The 17,812-nt window shown below is 44.6% G+C and overlaps 2 protein-coding genes across 5 annotated transcripts; one reads left to right on the forward strand and one right to left on the reverse strand.

The window, feature by feature from the left end:
* Positions 1-6,429: 6,429 nt before the first annotated feature.
* On the forward strand, positions 6,430-10,148 carry LOC105058935 (BTB/POZ domain-containing protein At3g19850). Its single transcript, XM_010942019.4, has 3 exons — positions 6,430-6,759; positions 6,864-8,003; positions 9,160-10,148. Exons 1-3 carry the CDS (start codon positions 6,697-6,699, stop codon positions 9,586-9,588), a joined length of 1,632 nt encoding a protein of 543 aa, XP_010940321.1. The 5' UTR covers positions 6,430-6,696; the 3' UTR covers positions 9,589-10,148.
* Positions 10,129-17,597, reverse strand: LOC105058936 (uncharacterized). Of its 4 annotated transcripts, none has more exons than XR_012137431.1 (2): positions 16,083-17,596; positions 10,129-10,145 (listed from the first exon to the last, which is right to left on the reverse strand). XR_012137431.1 is itself a non-coding variant. In XM_073249937.1 (2 exons), the coding sequence occupies exon 1, from the start codon at positions 17,372-17,374 to the stop codon at positions 16,208-16,210; it is 1,167 nt and encodes a 388-aa protein (XP_073106038.1). In that variant the 5' UTR covers positions 17,375-17,597; the 3' UTR covers positions 15,952-16,082; positions 16,176-16,207. The 4 variants fall into 4 exon arrangements, 2 of the variants coding, with proteins under 2 accessions (XP_073106038.1, XP_073106037.1); XR_003798339.2 differs by lacking the exon at positions 10,129-10,145 and adding an exon at positions 11,865-12,160; XM_073249937.1 differs by lacking the exon at positions 10,129-10,145 and adding an exon at positions 15,952-16,082 and having other exon boundaries at positions 16,176-17,597.
* Between the last annotated feature and the right edge of the window lie 215 nt (positions 17,598-17,812).

Consider the following 17,812-nt stretch of genomic DNA (forward strand, 5'->3'; position numbering starts at 1 on the left):
CCACCTGCCGAGACCGCAGCGACTCTACGTCGGCTGGGAGGAGGATCCCTTGGCACAACCTCCTCGCAAGGTTATGGTCGGCCAACGCCGACGCACCCTCGGGGTAGTATGCGCTGGGAGGCATCGAGCGGCTCCCCGACCTATCCTCCTCCACGGGCTCCATCGGGGCTTTCCCCCGATCAGCCGCCCCGACCGACGGGATTGGCAGCGACGGGACGCTGGAGTTCGACCCGGCGCCCCCCGTTGCTCCAACGGACGCCGTCGGACGATGTTCGGTTTCTCGAACACTATCCGGCTCCACCTGCACCGGCGAAGCCGCCGATATTCCTTCGGCCACCTCCTCAGTCGGCCTCTCCTCAGCGTGGACCATCGGAGCCGCGAGAGCAATGACCGGCTCCGACTGGTCGGTTGCCGACGCCTCGACGGTCGGCGGGGCTGGGGCTGGTTTCTTTGCAGGGCGCGAAGGGCCGGCCCCCGACGCTGGCCTCTTCCTCGTGGCAAACTGCCGAATCTCAGCATCCGTCGGCCTCATCCTTGGCGGTGTCCCTGCAATACCGACAAGAGTGTTAAAGGCCGGACCAAAAGCTGACCAAAAGCCGAACAAAAAGAGAAGCCGGGGGATCGGGCGATACCTATTCGGGGGACCATACTCAAGCCGGCGTCATAGAGAGCTTGTTCGGTAACAAGCTCCCTCTGCTTCGGTACCGACATATCCTTCAGTCGGTGGAAGTCCTCCCGGTCGTCCGCCTCCACCCGACTGTTGTCGTTGGCCTCGGTTCGGGGTATACCCCAACGAGAAGGAAAGCCCCAAGGAGAAGAAGAGGAAACAAAGAAAAACTGGTTCTTCCATCCATGAATGGACGATGGGAGACCAGTTATGAAAGCAAGACCCTTCCGGGGGTTGAAGAGCCACCACCCTCGGGCTTTAGGGTGGGGTCGGAGCACAAAGAAGGCCCGGAAGAGTGAAACGCGGGGGTTGGTCGGCAAGAGCTGACACAACAGCGCGAAGGAAATGATTAGACGAACAGAGTTCGGCGCCAGCTGCACCGGACAGAGTCCGTAGTAATCAAGTAGATTCCGGACGAACTCCGGAATCGGAAGTCGAAGACCCGCGCGAAGGTCTTCAACGTACAGCGCCAGATCGCCAGGCGGGGGGTTGTTGACCCGACCGCCGGCTCCTGGAGCGGAGAGCCGAAACTGCTCCGGGATGCGATAGTGCTCCCGAAGCCGATCGACGTTCGGCCCCGAAAGCGAGGAGGCCTCATCTTCCAGAGCCGATCGGGAGTCGTCGGTCGGGTTCCCCGACCGAGCTCCCTGAGTCGGTTTCCTGGTCATTATGCAGGAACCGAAGGAAGAAGAAGGAGAAGAGAAGGAAGAAGAAGGGGAAGAGGGGACCACGAACCAGATGGACCCTCCGGAAGCGAAGAAGAGCTCTGCCCGCGACGACTGAGAAATCGCCCGGACAGAGTTTCCCCAGCGAAATGGCAAGCGTGGGTCAGGGGTCCGGGAGGTCCTATATATATAGGGCCGACCGACGGCCGAGATCCTTCCGCGCCGACCGAAGACCTGCAGATGCGCGACGCGTGGCGCCCGGCGGTTGGCGGAGGATTCGGCGCGCCCCGCCCCGGGACGGCCGCACCGCCCGCATTAAATGCCGGAGGGGGCGCCGGCCAACCACCGTGACACGCGGCACGCGGGGCGCGGCTCCGCATTCACGCACCCGCGCCGGTTCGCGTTCCCGACGGGACGCCTGACAGCGCCCCACTCTCGCGCGATCGGCGCCGAATATCCGGTCGCCTGATGCCGTATCGTCCGGCGCCCGATCTTCTGACACCGACGCAACGTCTGACGACGACGGAACGTGGCGTCTGACACCTGACGCTGACGTGACCTCTGACATCGACTAGACATCCGGATCGCTGGACATTCATGAGGCGTCTGACATCGGATCATCTGGCGGTACGGTCGGATCTACACGTGCGACAAATCCACTCCCAGTCGTCCAGGATTGCTGCCCGAATGGAAGCATCGGCCAGCTCACCACCTGACTTAGGAGTGGAGGGGGGCAACTGTTGGGGGATACCCACCGACCGACCGACCGACTGTCGGAGGGCCCGACCGACTGACGGCCCGACCGACCGACTGACGGCCCGACCGACCGACTGACGGACGACTCCGACTGGCCGATAGACCGAGCGATAGTCGGTCGGGGCGACCGACTGACGGATGCCATCAGCGGTTAACTGCCGGCCATTCAACGGCCCATCGCCGGCCGGAAGTATGTCGGGCATAACCATCCCGACCGACTGAACCCGGGGGTCTGATGGCCGACTTACATGATGCTCGCCGATCAATGGAGGGGCCCGACACCACTCAGCTGGCTACCGACTTTGGGTCGGTCGGCTCCTCCAACCACCGTACAGCCGCCAGACGTTGTCAGCTCTGACACGGACATGCGGCACAGTCACCTAGGGGCATTATCCCGTCGAGAGCCGGGTCAACCCTGGTGATTGGACGGCCACACGGCGACATGACGTTTTCACGGCGACTCTGACAGTCCACAGTGAGTTGACAGTTCCTCACTTGTCCGCGCCATTAATGACGGCGCCATATCTAGCTCCACTATATATACCGGGGAAGGCAACAGTGCAAGGGATCGATCCGCCCGTCTCTCCCACATACGCAGGCTCGCTCCTCTCTCTCTCTCTCTTTCTCAGAGCTCTCCGTCTACATTTCACTGTTGCCCAGTCACCTCTCTGACTTGACCGTCGGAGGGTCCCCGCCGGAGCCGCCTCCGGTCAGTGCGGACTTCCTTTTGCAGGTGCACGCTCTCCGGCGATCGGACGACGAGGCGATTGGCCGCAACAATGGTGTATCTTGTTTGATAGCCGTATGGCAGCTATTTAGAGATGCACGGCACTCTAATGTGCGCTGGGGCATCATAGAGGATCCTGGTCGTTAACAAGTTGCTGTCCTGCCTGTGTTTAAATCCTAGCCCAAACAATCAAGTAGCTCCTCATAACTGTTAAGCTTTCTTCACGCTAGAAGGCAACTTAAGGGATTGGTTAGAGACATGGTCTCCGGCCACGGAATGGAACAACTCAGCGCCCCCCGCTCCCCCTGGTGTCGTGGCACTGCGTCAGGTCTCTGCATTGCTCCGTGTGAAAGCGTGTCTCCAGCTATGGCCACGAACATATTATGACCCTGAGTCAGTCCTCTGCCTCATGGATGCTTTACCCAGGCCTGGCCTGGCCTGTGAGTGTAAGAAAACAAGGTTTTGTCCCCTTATTCTTTTGAATGAGCCAACCATTCACTGTTCTATTTTGTTGTATTTTCTTGGTTTTTTTTGGGATCTTCTAGTCTGTTGGAATTGAAAAGATCCAATCACATGGACATTGGCAGTTGTCAGTTTAATCCCTGTTTAGAAAAGCAGCATGGTGAGAAAACCGCCATCCCGATCAAATTCAGAACTTACAAATGCACTCACACTTCATTATTGATGTAGGATCCATTAATTAGCCTGGTGTGTTATTCCACTGCTTTCACTTATCATAAAATATCGCCAAATGTGCTATGCGGTAAACGCTTTAGGTTCTAGCACATTGTTTGATTTAGGCCTTCATACTGTCATGCTGGATTTTACTTGAGCAACATTAATGTAACTTAGGAATCTCATAATCCGAATGTGGCACTTTATGCACTGGCATTGAACCTCCTACCAGCCAAATGAGCAATGTGATTATGCCAGATGAGTTGAATGAGACTTCTTGAATTGTCCATTCAACTTTTTATTTTAAGCAATTTTTGACTCATGTTCCATCTAAATCTTTTATGACAAGCAGGGTTCGTTCTAGTTGAGCTAGTGCTTTCAATTGTGTTAAATTGAACTAGATTAGATTAAAAAAACTCTTGTTTTTTTTCCTTGTAAAAAAAATTGATTCAGTACATAATTTGAAAGATAGGACTAGATTTCATCAAATCTAGCTAGGAATGTTTGCTCTGAGGGGGAAAAAAATGCTAGGAAACAACTCATTGTGATTTTATTTTGCATACCAAATAAACATATACACTTACAAGTAGCTAGAACCTATAATGTACCCATGGTTTGTGGATGCTGATAACCCCATCCTAATCAAGAATATATATATTTTTTGTATGGAATGATAACTATACTCTCATTGTTCAGCTGAAACTAAATTTAAAGTTCCCTACTACACAACATAGTAAAATTAAAGGAAAGAAAAGGTAGTCATATAAATTGCAGGACAAAATGCATGTGAAGCAATGAGGTGGACTCTGACTCGATTTCAGCCACACGTAGAAAGATAAATGATGGACTGGTGCTTGATGTACAAGTGGAGTAAAGCTCGCTGTTTGGTCCACTGCAGCCAAAATGTTTTCTCCCACCTCAATCTCAACAGCTCAAAGTTGGCCCAAAGAGGGTATTTCTCCCCTGTCAGCCGTGTCGTTGTTTGGAACAAGAAATCCAAGCATAGGCTAAACTGGGGATCGTAAACTGCGTTCTCGGATGTGGTATGACTCCCAAGAGAGTTCCCAATGGCACTGGGAGTCAATGAAGTCATTTGTGATGCTCGCATCGAAGAAAAATTCCTGAACGCCCGTGAGCCCCAAGTTGCTAAAAATGGAGCCATTTGAATTATCTTGGAAGCTGTGGAGAAACACAATCGTTGAGGCCAAACTTTTTCTTTTCTTTTTTGACATCTCTTTTACATTCAAATTTTTGCCAACATTGGCACCACAAAAATCTGGCCAGCACCAACTGGAAGAACAAAATCTTACTAGCCAACATTACAATATTAGGATAATAAATAAATCTTTGTAAATAACTGCGAAGAAACAGTGTTAATCTGCTTGAAATGTCTGCCTACGGAGGACCCACAGCAGGACCTTCACCGCTAAACCCCGAGTTATGGTAATAGGTTATTAACCTTATACATTGCTTTAGCAATTTTCTAAAGAATTTTGTTAGAAAATTTATTACTTCTATATGATTGTCACTCATCCTTATAACTGTACAACCATCATTGGCTACTTTATTTAGTTATGGACTAAAATTTTGATAATACAAAAAAAATGGCTATTAGCATGGTTGTCGTTAACCATTACAGTGGAAAATAATGAACAAGAAAGGCGAAATAATTGTATATCCAAGTATTGTTTATCTTATCATACAACAGTTATTATATTAGATGTTGGCTAAATAAGAATCACTATCCACCTATTTACATTAAAACAGTCATTACCAATATTATTTTATTATGCTTTTATCTAATTTTTTGATTTCAACAGATGCGACATAGGTACGCAAGTCGGAGCAGAACTAGTCTCCAGTACATGCTTCGATTTTCTTGACAGAATAATTTGATTCCAGCAGAAACGAACCAACCTAAATAACAACATTAAATTTGACTTGACTTGAAGAGAAGCAGTACAAAAAAAATTGTGTTTTACTCCATAAATTTCGAATTTCAATCTAATTCAACCCAAAACTTGATTAACATTTGCTACTTGACTTCATCTGAAGGGGCTTCCTTTCCTAGACCCAGATACAGTTTGGGTCATGACCTTTCTGGATCAACTTGCAACCTACTTTCTGGGTGATCTTTTTTTCGCAGTGGTGGGATGTTGGATGTCCTTGGTGGTGGCATTAGGAGAGACAGATGTTCATTGCATTGCCCAAAAATAGAGAAACCAAAGGCATATTTGTCATTAGTAAATTACCAAACTCTTGCTACTGCTTTATAGGGTGTTAGTAGGGTAACTATTTTTCCCCTAGGAGCAAGGATAAGACATGAGCTCTCTGGATATAAACAGGACACTCTTGTCATCTGGGGGCAAAGTTATAGGCTTAGAATTCTAGAAAGATTTGACTAATCCACTCTTCCTCTTATTAATGAGCATAAGTTGCTCCTGATTTCTTGCCAAATGAGATATCACCACATGTTGGCCTTTCCCTCCCACACAGGGCTTAAAAGGTGGCCACTTCCTAATCCCATCCTTTCTCTTTCATAGTCATCACAAATCTTGCCTTCATCTTCCATCTTTGGGAACGAGTCAAAGAAGCTCCCAATTCACCCCCAATGAAAGAAAAGATGCTCCTCTCCTATTCCGCCCATTGGTTCTTTCTCACCAAGGTGGCTGTTTTATTGAATTCCACAAAGGTGGTCCCTCTCCCCCTGGATAGGCCCTTGGATTTACCCTTTTTCATGCATCCTTCTGATTGAAAGCCTTCTGCCTCCAATCTCCACATGGCCTTGGATGTAAGCCCATATAGAAAAACTATAAATGGTCCCGACATAAATGATAAAGCCATTCAAGAATAGTAAACCAAAAGAATGCTTGACTTCTAGTGGCTGACAACAGCTTCAGACAAAATCCAAAACTTTTCATGGCAAAAATAATAAGGGCAGTAATAGAGAGCCCTCTCTCACATGGGAGAAGTAACCCAAAGTGTTTGCTAGGAAATATAAAGCACAAACAGATAACCACTATTTCTGCATGCATGCGTTATCTATCTACCAATATAACTATTAACACAACTGTAATATGTGAAGCCCCCAAATCTTCTTCCTTTTGAACATATTACAACCCGCAGCTCTCTTTCCATTGTTTCTCCACTAACTTTTGTATCTCTCATCCCTTTCTCCACTCCGGATCATTCAACTCCACGAAGCCATGAAGGATCTCTGCGATCTCAAGGTTCGCATCAATGGACAGCACACCTTCCTCGTCCATCAAGTAATCTTGAAACCGAAAACCTCTTCTTCACATCTCTATAGATTCTTTCAAGAGAATTTCTAAGGTTTCTTTGCGTTTTTCTTCTCCTTGCTTCTTTCCTGCAGAGGGTTCTCTGCTCATTCTCAGGAAGACTGAAGAAGATGGTGAAGCAAGAGAAGAGGAGATGCCAAGCAAAGGGCTCAGGGCTAACGATAATGGAGTTTCCTGGAGGCCCAGAGGGGTTTGAGCTGGTATCAAGATTCTGCTACAACAGTGGGAGAATTACCATGAGCCCAGCCAATGTCAGTGTACTCCACTGCGGCGCCATCTTCCTCGAGATGACCGAAGAGTTCTCCACCTGCAATCTTCTGAGGCAGACTGACACCTTCTTGGATGACGTCTTCTACTGGACCTGGGGTGACATCTTGACAGCCTTGAAGATTTGTGAGCTTTTCTTTTCCATGGCAGATTCATGTGGCCTAATCCTAAAGCTCATTGCCTCACTCCTCGCAAAGATCTCAGCCAATTCGGAGGTTCCGCTAACACTAGGCACCCTACTGCCTTCCTCCTCCTCCTGCTCATCCCCTGATACATCCGGATTCAGGTGCTCCTCTTCCACCAAGACCCTTGAAACCATGAAGACTTGCTTCACTAAGGAGTGGTGGTTTGATGACCTGAGTCTTCTCGGCCCAAACATCGTAGAAAAGTTCATGAGGATCCTTGGAGCCTATGGTGCTGATAACAAGAACCTCATACTTACCAGGTTCCTATTGTACTACCTCAAAGAAACAGTCAAAAACCCAACCTTGGACAAGTTACAATATGGTGGCCTTGCAGACACTGTAGTCCATGGGGTGGCGCTGATGGGGAGGTCAACCTTTTCTTGCAGGGGGCTGTTTTGGGTTCTGAGGTTGGTATCTGGTCTGGGCTTGAGCAAAGAATGTAGGTGTAAGTTGGAGAGGCTGATGGGTGTGATGCTTGACCAGGCCACTTTGGATGATCTCTTGGTATCAGGGTATGACGGGGTTGTCTATGATGTGAATCTGGTGCTTAGATTGGTTAGAGTCTTTGTCAGTGAAGGAGAGGGAGTCATGCCTTTACAACGTATGAAGAAGGTTGGGAGGTTGGTAGACAAGTACTTGGGTGAGATCTCCCCTGACCAGAGCTTGAAGGTGTCCAAGTTTCTCGGGGTGGCTGAGAGCCTGCCAGATTCTGCCAGGGACTGCTTTGATGGGGTCTACAGAGCTTTAGACATTTATCTTGAGGTAAGGCCACATTACCATCATCCTTTCTTTTCTTTCCCTTCCTCAGTATAATGGATGGGTTGATAGATGGGCAGGAGTATAATTGCCTCTATTTCTAAATTTCTTAGAGTTTACGCTTGGTGGTTATATGGGTAGTTTGATAGGTAGATTGTTATTGGTATTCTGAGAATGGACAGCAGTACTTTGTGGTTTGCTTCCGAAAGATTGCTACCTGGCTTGATACATTAGAGACTATAGCAATAACTTTTCTTGTTATTATTAACTGATTTTATTCATGCAACTTTACTTTTGTTATCCTTTTTTTGAATTAAAATTACTTGTTGGTTTCCATTTTTCCTCATTTCAGTTTATTAACTTTCAAGCATTGATCGATATAAGCAATTCTGGTCAAGCACAGTTAATAGGTTGTGTATGTTTCTTGGACTGCCTTCCTTAATATGTCTGATTAATTTCATGTGCGTACAAGAGGTGGGTGGTTGGAAACTTCATAGATTTTGTTTCTTGTACCAAGCAAAATGTTGCCCTGTAATCATCTCTCTTTTCCTCTGTTGGTCTCACTTCCTTGGTGGCAAATGGAGGGAATATACTTCACATAATGTTCAAAATTAAGATTGCATCCCTCCTTCCCCCTTTTTTCTTGAAGGAGCATTCTTTCCTTTCCCTCTAATGTAACAGTGGAAGCACAGACTCGTTTGCTTGCCAAGAACTCATTGAAGCCTTTTGCACATGATGCCTCACTTTAGAGTACAAGATGATTGTTGGGGGGGGTTGGGGGAGGGGGCACATGTCTCATGGCTGGCACTGGGCAACCGGACGCTGCTGTACTTATATTTCATTTCAGCTGCTTAGCTTGGATAACATTCCAAAACTACCCTCTTTTAATGATTTTTGAGAGCCCTTTTGGACTTTGTTACGAAAATTCATGTAAGTACTACGATTTATTTACGTCATATGATTTTTAGTAGCCAGATTCGGCTAGATATTCTATCATAGCCGTGTTTTTTTTTTTGTCCGCCTCACATTCCACAAAGACTTTTGTGCCTACGTAAAACTTGAGATCACTCCCAGGTATCGACCTAGCATCTATCTATCTATTTATCTATCCATCTAGCATCTACATTGGCTTATTTTGCATTGTTGTTCACTTTTTTTCAAGTCACACCCAAAGCTGAACATTGAGGAGCGCGTGAGACTATGTCAATGCCTAAACTATGAGAAACTCACGCTCGAGACTTGCAAAGACCTTGCCAAGAACAAGAGGATCCCACCAGGAGTTGCTGTCCAAGCATTGGCTGCACAACAATCCAAGCTTCATATCAAGACTATCAGAACGGATAGGCTTGACACAGATGCATCCCAAAGGTTAGTTATGTGCACTGCAAGGGCTGAGGCCGAGAGGCCTTCTCTAGAGTCGTTGGATGAGAAGGATGAGTTGAGACTCGACTTACAGAGAATGCAGAACAAGGTCAAAGACTTGGAGAAGGTGTGTAGGGAGATGAAGGGCCAGATGTCTAAGATGGTCAAGACCAAGGCCATTGACAGCACCTGCCACTATAGAAGTAGGGGAATGCCTAGGCTCTGTTGACTCACCTCATTCCTCTTCTTCTCTCGTCTCTATTTTAAAAAGATCAATACATGCGTTCTTGCCGTTGTCGTCGAGCTCTAGGAGGGAAGCAACAAGGGTACTGTAAATTTCTTGGTGATACATCCTTTTGTTTCATCCTTAATGCAGTTCTTCTTCCAATCTTAGTTGTGACTTGAATTTTTAGTATAGTTACATTGCAGCACCTCTGAGATCATTGTGATAGAAGCGTTTGAGGAGTCTGTAAAGCTTTCCACTGTTCCTTCCAACAGGTGCATTTGTTGACAAGGGAAAAGTTGTTAAATTATGGCTTTAGGATGCAGTAAACTCGCAGAAAGATTCCTCAGATCCAAACTCTGAAATCCCTTCAGATTTGGATGCTGGTCTGCAGGCCAAATGCTTTAAGCTTTGATTGGGATTCCACCATTTTCCCTAAAAAGTCCAGCCTGTATTCAGAACTTACTACCTTCATCCCGGATTCTCCACGGTACCTTCATGTTCTATCTCTTGATTCTTCCCTCTAAATCATGATCGAAGTTGGCGAGTCATTTCTGGAGAGCCTTTTGCCAAAAACAAAGTTGTCAATATTGTTGGCTCAAATATTGCATGATAAATAACTTGAAACAGTTGATAGAACATGGATATGTAGAGACATTTACTGTTATTTTACCATAGAGGCCAATCAAGGAAGAGAGAGTTTTCAAGACAATAACCTAAAGACAAAATTAAGATGGCTTGACATGTTTGTGGACATTTCAGATGGATCTCATATGAGATATCACAATATATATATATATATATATATATATATATATATATATATATATATATATATATATATATATATATATATATATATATATATTAAGGAAGAGAAAGAAACAGAAGAATTACTGATGTATTTGAGGTCAAAGCATCCAAAAGAGAGCAAAGGTGCAATAAAAGATATCTGTTTTCATGGGACCACAAACCTAGAAAGAGATAAAGCTAAAGCCTAAAAAGAACAGTCCTACCAACCAAGTGTTTAGCTCATTTTTTATTCAGAAAAATCTGATCAGCCAAAAAAGTGTGTTAGGGACTCTGAACGATGCTATACAACCATATGTCATAATATAAGAAAAAGCACCCATGTCCCAGAAGTTATAAATAAGCCTTTAACAGAGCTCCATCAGTGCATAGATCAGTGGCTAATGGACGCAAGCCAAACAAATTAGTACTTTATAAATAAGAAAGCGTTGATCCGCATAAGTTCAACGAATCAGTAACCACACAGCAAGCATATGGAATGGAGCCTTCACATCATTTGGATGCCAACATACTGTACCATTTCAGAATGTCGTTTTTATTTTTATATTCTTTGTGGAGAAAATGGATTGCTGTTGCTGAGAGAGTGTCCCCCCTGAAATAAGAACATAGATTCCTCTCATGGTGGAGGTACGTTGCAACACCTCATGAGTTTGTGAGAGCAAGAACAACTAGTGAGATGGTATGGCTATTTTATGTTCGATGTGTCAGGCAACACAGCAGCCAAGATGGATTTGTTGTAACGGCAGTAAGCCCCTAGTTCTGTAGCCTTTTTTTTTTAATGCACGGAAACATAGAAATCGTTCCTGTATTGCATGGCCAAGACTCAGGTATTTCACTAGTTTATTTACGGTGATAAGTACGCAATAATCCATATGTAGCACTGCAAAATTAACAGGCTCATGATGAAGGCTGAACAAAAATGGTTGCAAAATGAGATAACAATCAAGCCTATCCAAGGGTTCGATTCGATCAACAATGCAAAAAATTAATTTTAAAATTATAGGTTATATTTTCAGATTATTAAGACAATAGAAGGACATTTGACACGCTAACAGCATGATGAGATTTGACACCTACAATCTTCTCGGTCTAATCTTTGGCTACATCAAAATGACAAGGTGGCAGAATGCTAGAGGTGAGGGCATTCACAGGTTCCCTGCGAAATATTCTTGCTACCGGGTGCAGCAGTTTTCCGGCATATATTGATTGGATCCTTGAACAAACTGACTAAGCCTTCTTAACTGCAAGGATCACTGGTGCAGCATCACCAACAGTAACCAGAGATCTTCACATCCTATTTAATCTCTAACAGCAAACTACTTAACAGAAAAGGCAAGCAGGAAGTGAAATCCACATTTAAGACGTCTCACTCTTCAGAAGCAAGTAAAGCATATGTTATATTTTCCAATGAAAAGGGGAGACACATCAAGCATTGTTAAGTATTAACCAGGCTGGTCATTGAAAATAAAAAGTCGAAAAAAAGAGTTATCCTAGATATTACAGTCAAGCACTGACTACAATTCAAAATTGAATCAGGGTTTATCATCTCGCAGAATAATGCATTTCTATTTTGAGCTGCACATATCTAGGAGCCTACTGATGGTGAACAGACCACATCCCACTTTGGTAAATTAGACACAAGCAAAAGTTCCAAGAGAAAACCGCACATTTCCAATTTATCCACAGGAACGAGATGGCTGGGATGGTACGAGCATTTATTAGATGGCTTCCAAGGAAGAACCTATCACAAGAACAACTCCTTCAAGCCCTAGTCAAAATAATAGCACCAGTTAGCAACTTGGGGCTTCTATTGCTGGTCCATGCCCACTAAATAGCAGCACATGGAACATAGTGTTATGATAGAAGTCTAAAAGTTACAATACCACCACAGTTTATGTTATTTCCATTTTTCTTGGTAAACATGTCATATCCTTTTCAAAATGCTCCAGTTGAGACAATTTCCGAACTATGCAACAACTAGAGAATGACTCCAAACCAAAAGAAACTGTAATTTGTCTCACCTTCTTCCTCACAATCAAGTACTCCATCAGAAATCGAAGTCAGCCCCTTCATCAATCAAAAACAACATTCCAACTTGCAGCGAACCCACAATTTGGGGAACACCAGACAAAACAACTTAATGACTAAATGCCAGGTCAACATCAAGTACCATTTGAGCTTGCTAAATTTTAGACATGATAAATGTACATTTTTCTAATCACGCAGTTCACAAACCCTACAGAACACTAAAAGGCAATTTAACTGAGATTTTGAATCTCTTCAGAAAACATGGTCGGAATGAAGATTCTAGATGATAGCTCATCAACATAAAGACATAAGTAACCAGCATATAGTGCATAAGAACAGAAAAAAGTTTAAGGCCAAAATGAAGAATTCTTCTTAATTCTTAAGCAAAGCTCTCATCGCTAAATGTTTTGGATGTTACCAAATGCCACATTAAATAATTAGCATTTACGATGAAAATTGCTGACAAATTAAGGAACATTCATTCTCCAGAACAGCACATTAAAAGATTCCTCCTCATTACTATTCATAGAATGTCAATTATGATGTACAAAAGTTTCATTTTGGTTCATGGATCGATATCAATGCATTTTCTTTTGGACAAAAGAAGTGAAAATTAACTTCAAATAGATGGAGCACTAAATCCCACATTGGCTTAACAAATTGGTAGCACAAAGATTGCAAAGTAGGGTTAGAACTAGGCCCCGAGCCAGCTCAGGGCCCATCAGGTAGGACCAGCTTCAAATCAGGCTTTGGGCCTAACCAAAAGGGTTTGGGTTCAGGTTCTAGAGCCCAAATGAAAACCGGGCCAGCTGGAAGCCCAACTTAAAGTACCCACTAAACCTCCACCTACCCCCACCTCCACTCCCACATGACCTCCCCCTCTCCCCCCCCCCCCCCCAAATGCCCTCTTCCTCCTTTCGATGCCATCCCCCTTCCGGGCCACCTCTCTCTCTAACTCTCATTGTGCCTCTCTCTCCTCCCGGCGCCCATCCCACTTCTATGACACATCTCTCTCCCCAAGTCTCCTCATGCCCTCTCCCTTCTCCCGGTGCCCATCCCACTTCCACTCCGCTTCCTAATCTCTCTGTCTCTCTCAGACTCTCCTCGTTCTACCACCCTCATTGCTCAAAATCGGCAGCGCCTCCCTCACAGTATTCATACTAGCATTGCCATTAAAGAGACAATGAAGAAGTGGAAGAAGATCGAGAAGTGGAAGAGGAGGATGCTGCCCACCCCCTCCGCCACACCAACTTGGGCTTGGGTTGGGTCTGCTTGGACTCAATTTAGATGGCGGGCTTGTTTGGGCTCCAGGCCAGGCTTAGACTCAGGCTGAGACCTCAACCTTCAAAACAGTCATTAAGCTTGGGCCCAGTACAAAGCCCACAAAAATTTTCTAGGCCGGGTCTAGGCTGTATGAAACCTGACCTGACTCGGCCTAGTTCCAACCCTATAGTTAAGATAGGTTAGCTCCAAATATCAAAGAAAATAATCTAGAGAACTTACCTTATATAATGTGGAGTTATTATTTCTTAAGTATATCATTGTGAAACAAATCTTCTCTTTCAAAATTACATAGGTTATAGATTTTAGAAGATATTCTAGGTAATAGTTATTTAGTAAAAATATACCTTTTCCCACAACTTTGGTCAAGTATATCTTTCAAATGCCAATGCTAACGCCTCAATTAATTAAAGAATAAATCAAACCCCTTCAAAAGTCGTATGTATATCTTCAACACCAGAAGGCCAAGTAAGTTATGCTAGAGTATAATTTCACTAGAGCAAGATGAGATGGCCCAAAACGCAAAAATTGTACAATTGCCATTGGTAGAACATCTTCAAGAGCTATCAAAATCATGATTTTTCATTTTTTGCTTAATAGACCTCATCTATGGATCTTTTGCTCACCCTAGACACCACATGTTTGCCCAAATTAACTTTGTGGGTGGATGCTATGTAAAAGTTGAACTTAGGGAGAATGTTCACAAAATAATTAACATGCCTATTTGCCCTTGCAAACAATCAAAATATTGGTAAGAGGATGAGAAGGAACATGAGAAATACAAGTAGATGACCCATGGCCTCATAATTCACCATGAACCTGCTAAAAGATGACCCATAACCACGAATAACTTTGTGAGGATAGATGATCATGTTTCAAAACTTTCTAACATCTAAATTTAAAGCTCGAACAAGAATTAACAAGAATAGAGGATTAGGCATGACTAAGACACACGGTCTATATAAGCACCATTTTCCCCCACTGAATTTGAGATGGATAAGACTATGGTAGATGAGTGGAATTTTCATCCTAACATAAATATTCAACATATCCTCCTCACATAGGTCACCTCTTTGTCTACCCTATAAACAATGCACCATAACATTCATGAGCAATAAATAACTGATTGTAATCATGGACCCTTTTACAAGAGCACCTTGAGTATGCAATACAGTTGCTATAGTATATTCTATAAATCTAACACTTTCACATGCAATATTAAACAAACAAGGGCAAACTATTAAATGCTCACCACCTTTTTGACCCCCTCATTAGAGGAAAGAGAGTGATTAACAACTCGCCCTCTCATTCATTAATCCACCCAGTCATGCAAATCGTTTCTCAAATTCCCAAGATTTTTGGAAGAAGAAAACCTGAAACCACTAAGGTTTTATCCCCTTTCCCTTCCAAAATTGAGAGAGACCTCCTCTATCAAATTTAAGTCAATTCTTATCAAATAGTTATGGTTTCCTTGCCTTTATCTTCCAATTGCAAGCAGGCCATCCTATATCACCTTAAGTTAATCATCATGCCATCATCAAGAATGAATGGAAAAGTAAATACTCAAAGGGGAGCCAAAAAATTTGGTTACTTCAAATGATGCTTTGCCGCAAAAAATGATAGTCCTTTTAATTTTCCCGTCATCTTTAGCTTGATTTCTTTTAACATGTAAAGTCACAAGGCAATCCAATTTCCATCTACCAAAAAAATCTTACAACTCCAACTCCCTTGTGGATATAAAGTACTCGACACTATTTTATGAACAATCCAATAACAATCCTTGATTTGACCCAAGAGGCAAAACCAGGTAGTACAATTCTGCTATTCATTCCTTTCTTAACTTTTGGCAGAATAACAAGGCGCCTGGCAGCAAACAAAAGGAGAGACCTTGAAGCCCCACAGCATTAGTAGTTAATGTTTCAAATATATAAACATATGATTGCAAAAAAAGATGAACACATGTCAAAGTATTCTCGCTATTCATTATCCTAAATAAGTTCAGACACATCAATGGTTATGAAGACAATATTGTACAACGAAAATAAACCATCATTGCTTGAGAATATGCTACAGACAATAATAGCTATTCCAAGAAAAGGTCGTTATCATGGAAATTCGCTATAGTAATATTATATAATAAACACAATATAGCACAGATAGCAGAAAAGCTAGTGATTTAGTGCAAAATAAACAAAGTTAATCATAACAACAACTATAGAGATGTCAGATAACAGAACTGATAAATGCACCTTATAAAATAAACCTCATCCAGGCAAACCATATATTATTGCCAGCAAAGTGCAGGAGATACAATTTCATTCAGTGATGCAGCCTTCAAGCCACTCAAAAAAGAAACTGGGCTTGTATTCAGACAATCTCACCTGCTTGCATAAGGGGGACAACAATTCATATGAAATCTGGGCATCTATTTGCTTGTAAATGATTGATTTAACAAGAGAGACCTTAATCCTCACATATGCCATCCAAACCACTTGGAAGAACATACTTAAGCCACTCCTGCTTGCTCAGCTCCATCTCCATCCACATCCACACCAACTACCTTCTCAAGCTTCCTCCAATCCCCTGTGAAATCTGCCGGAAATTTCTTCTTCAGCCCACTAACCACCCTCTTTGCAGCTCTGACCTTCGATTTCTTCATCAATCCCTCCACCAGAAGCTTTACCGTCCCTAGATCTGGCACCTTATGCAGCTTCACACTATCCATGAACACCTCCAAACCCCCATCAAAATCCTCAATTTTACATAAAGAAGCCAACAAATTCCTGAAAGTCGCAGTATGTGGAACACGTCCCTTCTCCTTCAAACCCTTGTACACATTCTTTGCCTCCTCAAAGCGGCCATGACTACAATAACAGCTCATAAGATAGTTGTAAGTAATAGTGTCGGGCTTCAATCCTGCTGCCTCGATCTCTCTGATCAAATCAAGCACGTCTTGTGGCTTCCCATCGCGGGCTCGGTACATCACCCGGACATTATAAGCCGGCAAATCGGGCTTGCAGCCCTTCTTCTCCATCTCCTTCCACAATCTCTCGGCCTCCTCGGGCCTGCCCTCTTTATAGAAGGAATCCAGAAGGGTGGTGTAGGTGACGGTGGTGACCGCTATTTTTTTCTCCTCCATCTCCTTGAGGACGGAGAGGGCCTTCTTAGCGTCGCCCGCGAGGCAGTGGGACTTGACGAGGATGCCGTAGGAGACCTTGTCCGGGGCGATGGGGAGGCGGCGGGTGAGGTCGGCGAAGAGGTCGGGGACGCGGCGGCGGGAGGCAGGGAGTTTGGAGTGGTTGAGGGCGGAGAGGAGGGCGTTGAGGGAGAGAGCAGTGCGGGGAGCGCCGAGGGAGGGAACCTCGTCGAGGGTGCGGAGGGCGTGGTCGAGCATGCCGGCGGCGGCGTAGGAAGTAATGACGGAAGCGAGGAAGAGCTCGTTGGAGGCACGCGGGTCCTTCTTGAGGACCTCGAGGAGGGCCTCGATGTCGGAGAAGCGGCGAGCACGGGCCAGGCGGCGGATAGCGGGGTCGAACGCGTGGTAACCGGAGAAGAGGGGAGCCGCCGCGGCGGAGGGGGCGGTCGGAGGTGAAGATGGGGAGGAGGAGAGGAGGCGAAGGTGGTGGCGGAGGAGGAGGGAGCGGGGGCGGCTCGAGGAAGCGACGAGCGCCATTGCCGTGGTCTCTGCGAGGGCCGGGTTGGAAAGCTTTACCGTGTATTTTTCTCTCAGACGACTGCGAGAAGTGCAATGCCAATCGCAGATAGCTCTAGGGTTTAAGATCCGAGCTTGGAGGGATGGGCTCCATGGCAGATGGCTCTAGCGTTTCAGCTCTGGGCTCAAGTGTCTAAAATCCGGGATTGGAGGAATGGCCTCCATGGGTGACTGGCCGTGGGTTAAACCCAACATTGTGCGGACATAGTGGGAGCCAGCTTGAAACATGGAAACATATTTGATCGACGACTTCACGAGAAAACTCTTGAGTAACGCTCAAAATATATGATGTAATCCATCAATTTGATTCACGTTTGATCTATTATAATTAAATTTAAATTTAATAAATTTAAATTATAAATAAATTAATTTATTTAATTTATTTAATATTTAAATTAA

This window comes from Elaeis guineensis, chromosome 16 (assembly GCF_000442705.2).
Source record: "Elaeis guineensis isolate ETL-2024a chromosome 16, EG11, whole genome shotgun sequence".
Taxonomy (NCBI): Eukaryota; Viridiplantae; Streptophyta; class Magnoliopsida; order Arecales; family Arecaceae; genus Elaeis; species Elaeis guineensis.

Coding starts and splice junctions, on each gene's coding strand:
- LOC105058935 (XM_010942019.4), top strand. CDS start 6,697: ATGAAGGATCTCTGCGATCTCAAGGTTCGCATCAATGGACAGCACACC. Junction 6,760..6,863: donor ACACCTTCCTCGTCCATCAA/GTAATCTTGAAA, acceptor TCTTTCCTGCAG/AGGGTTCTCTGCTCATTCTC. Junction 8,004..9,159: donor CTTTAGACATTTATCTTGAG/GTAAGGCCACAT, acceptor CTTTTTTTCAAG/TCACACCCAAAGCTGAACAT.
- LOC105058936 (XM_073249937.1), bottom strand. CDS start 17,374: ATGGCGCTCGTCGCTTCCTCGAGCCGCCCCCGCTCCCTCCTCCTCCGC.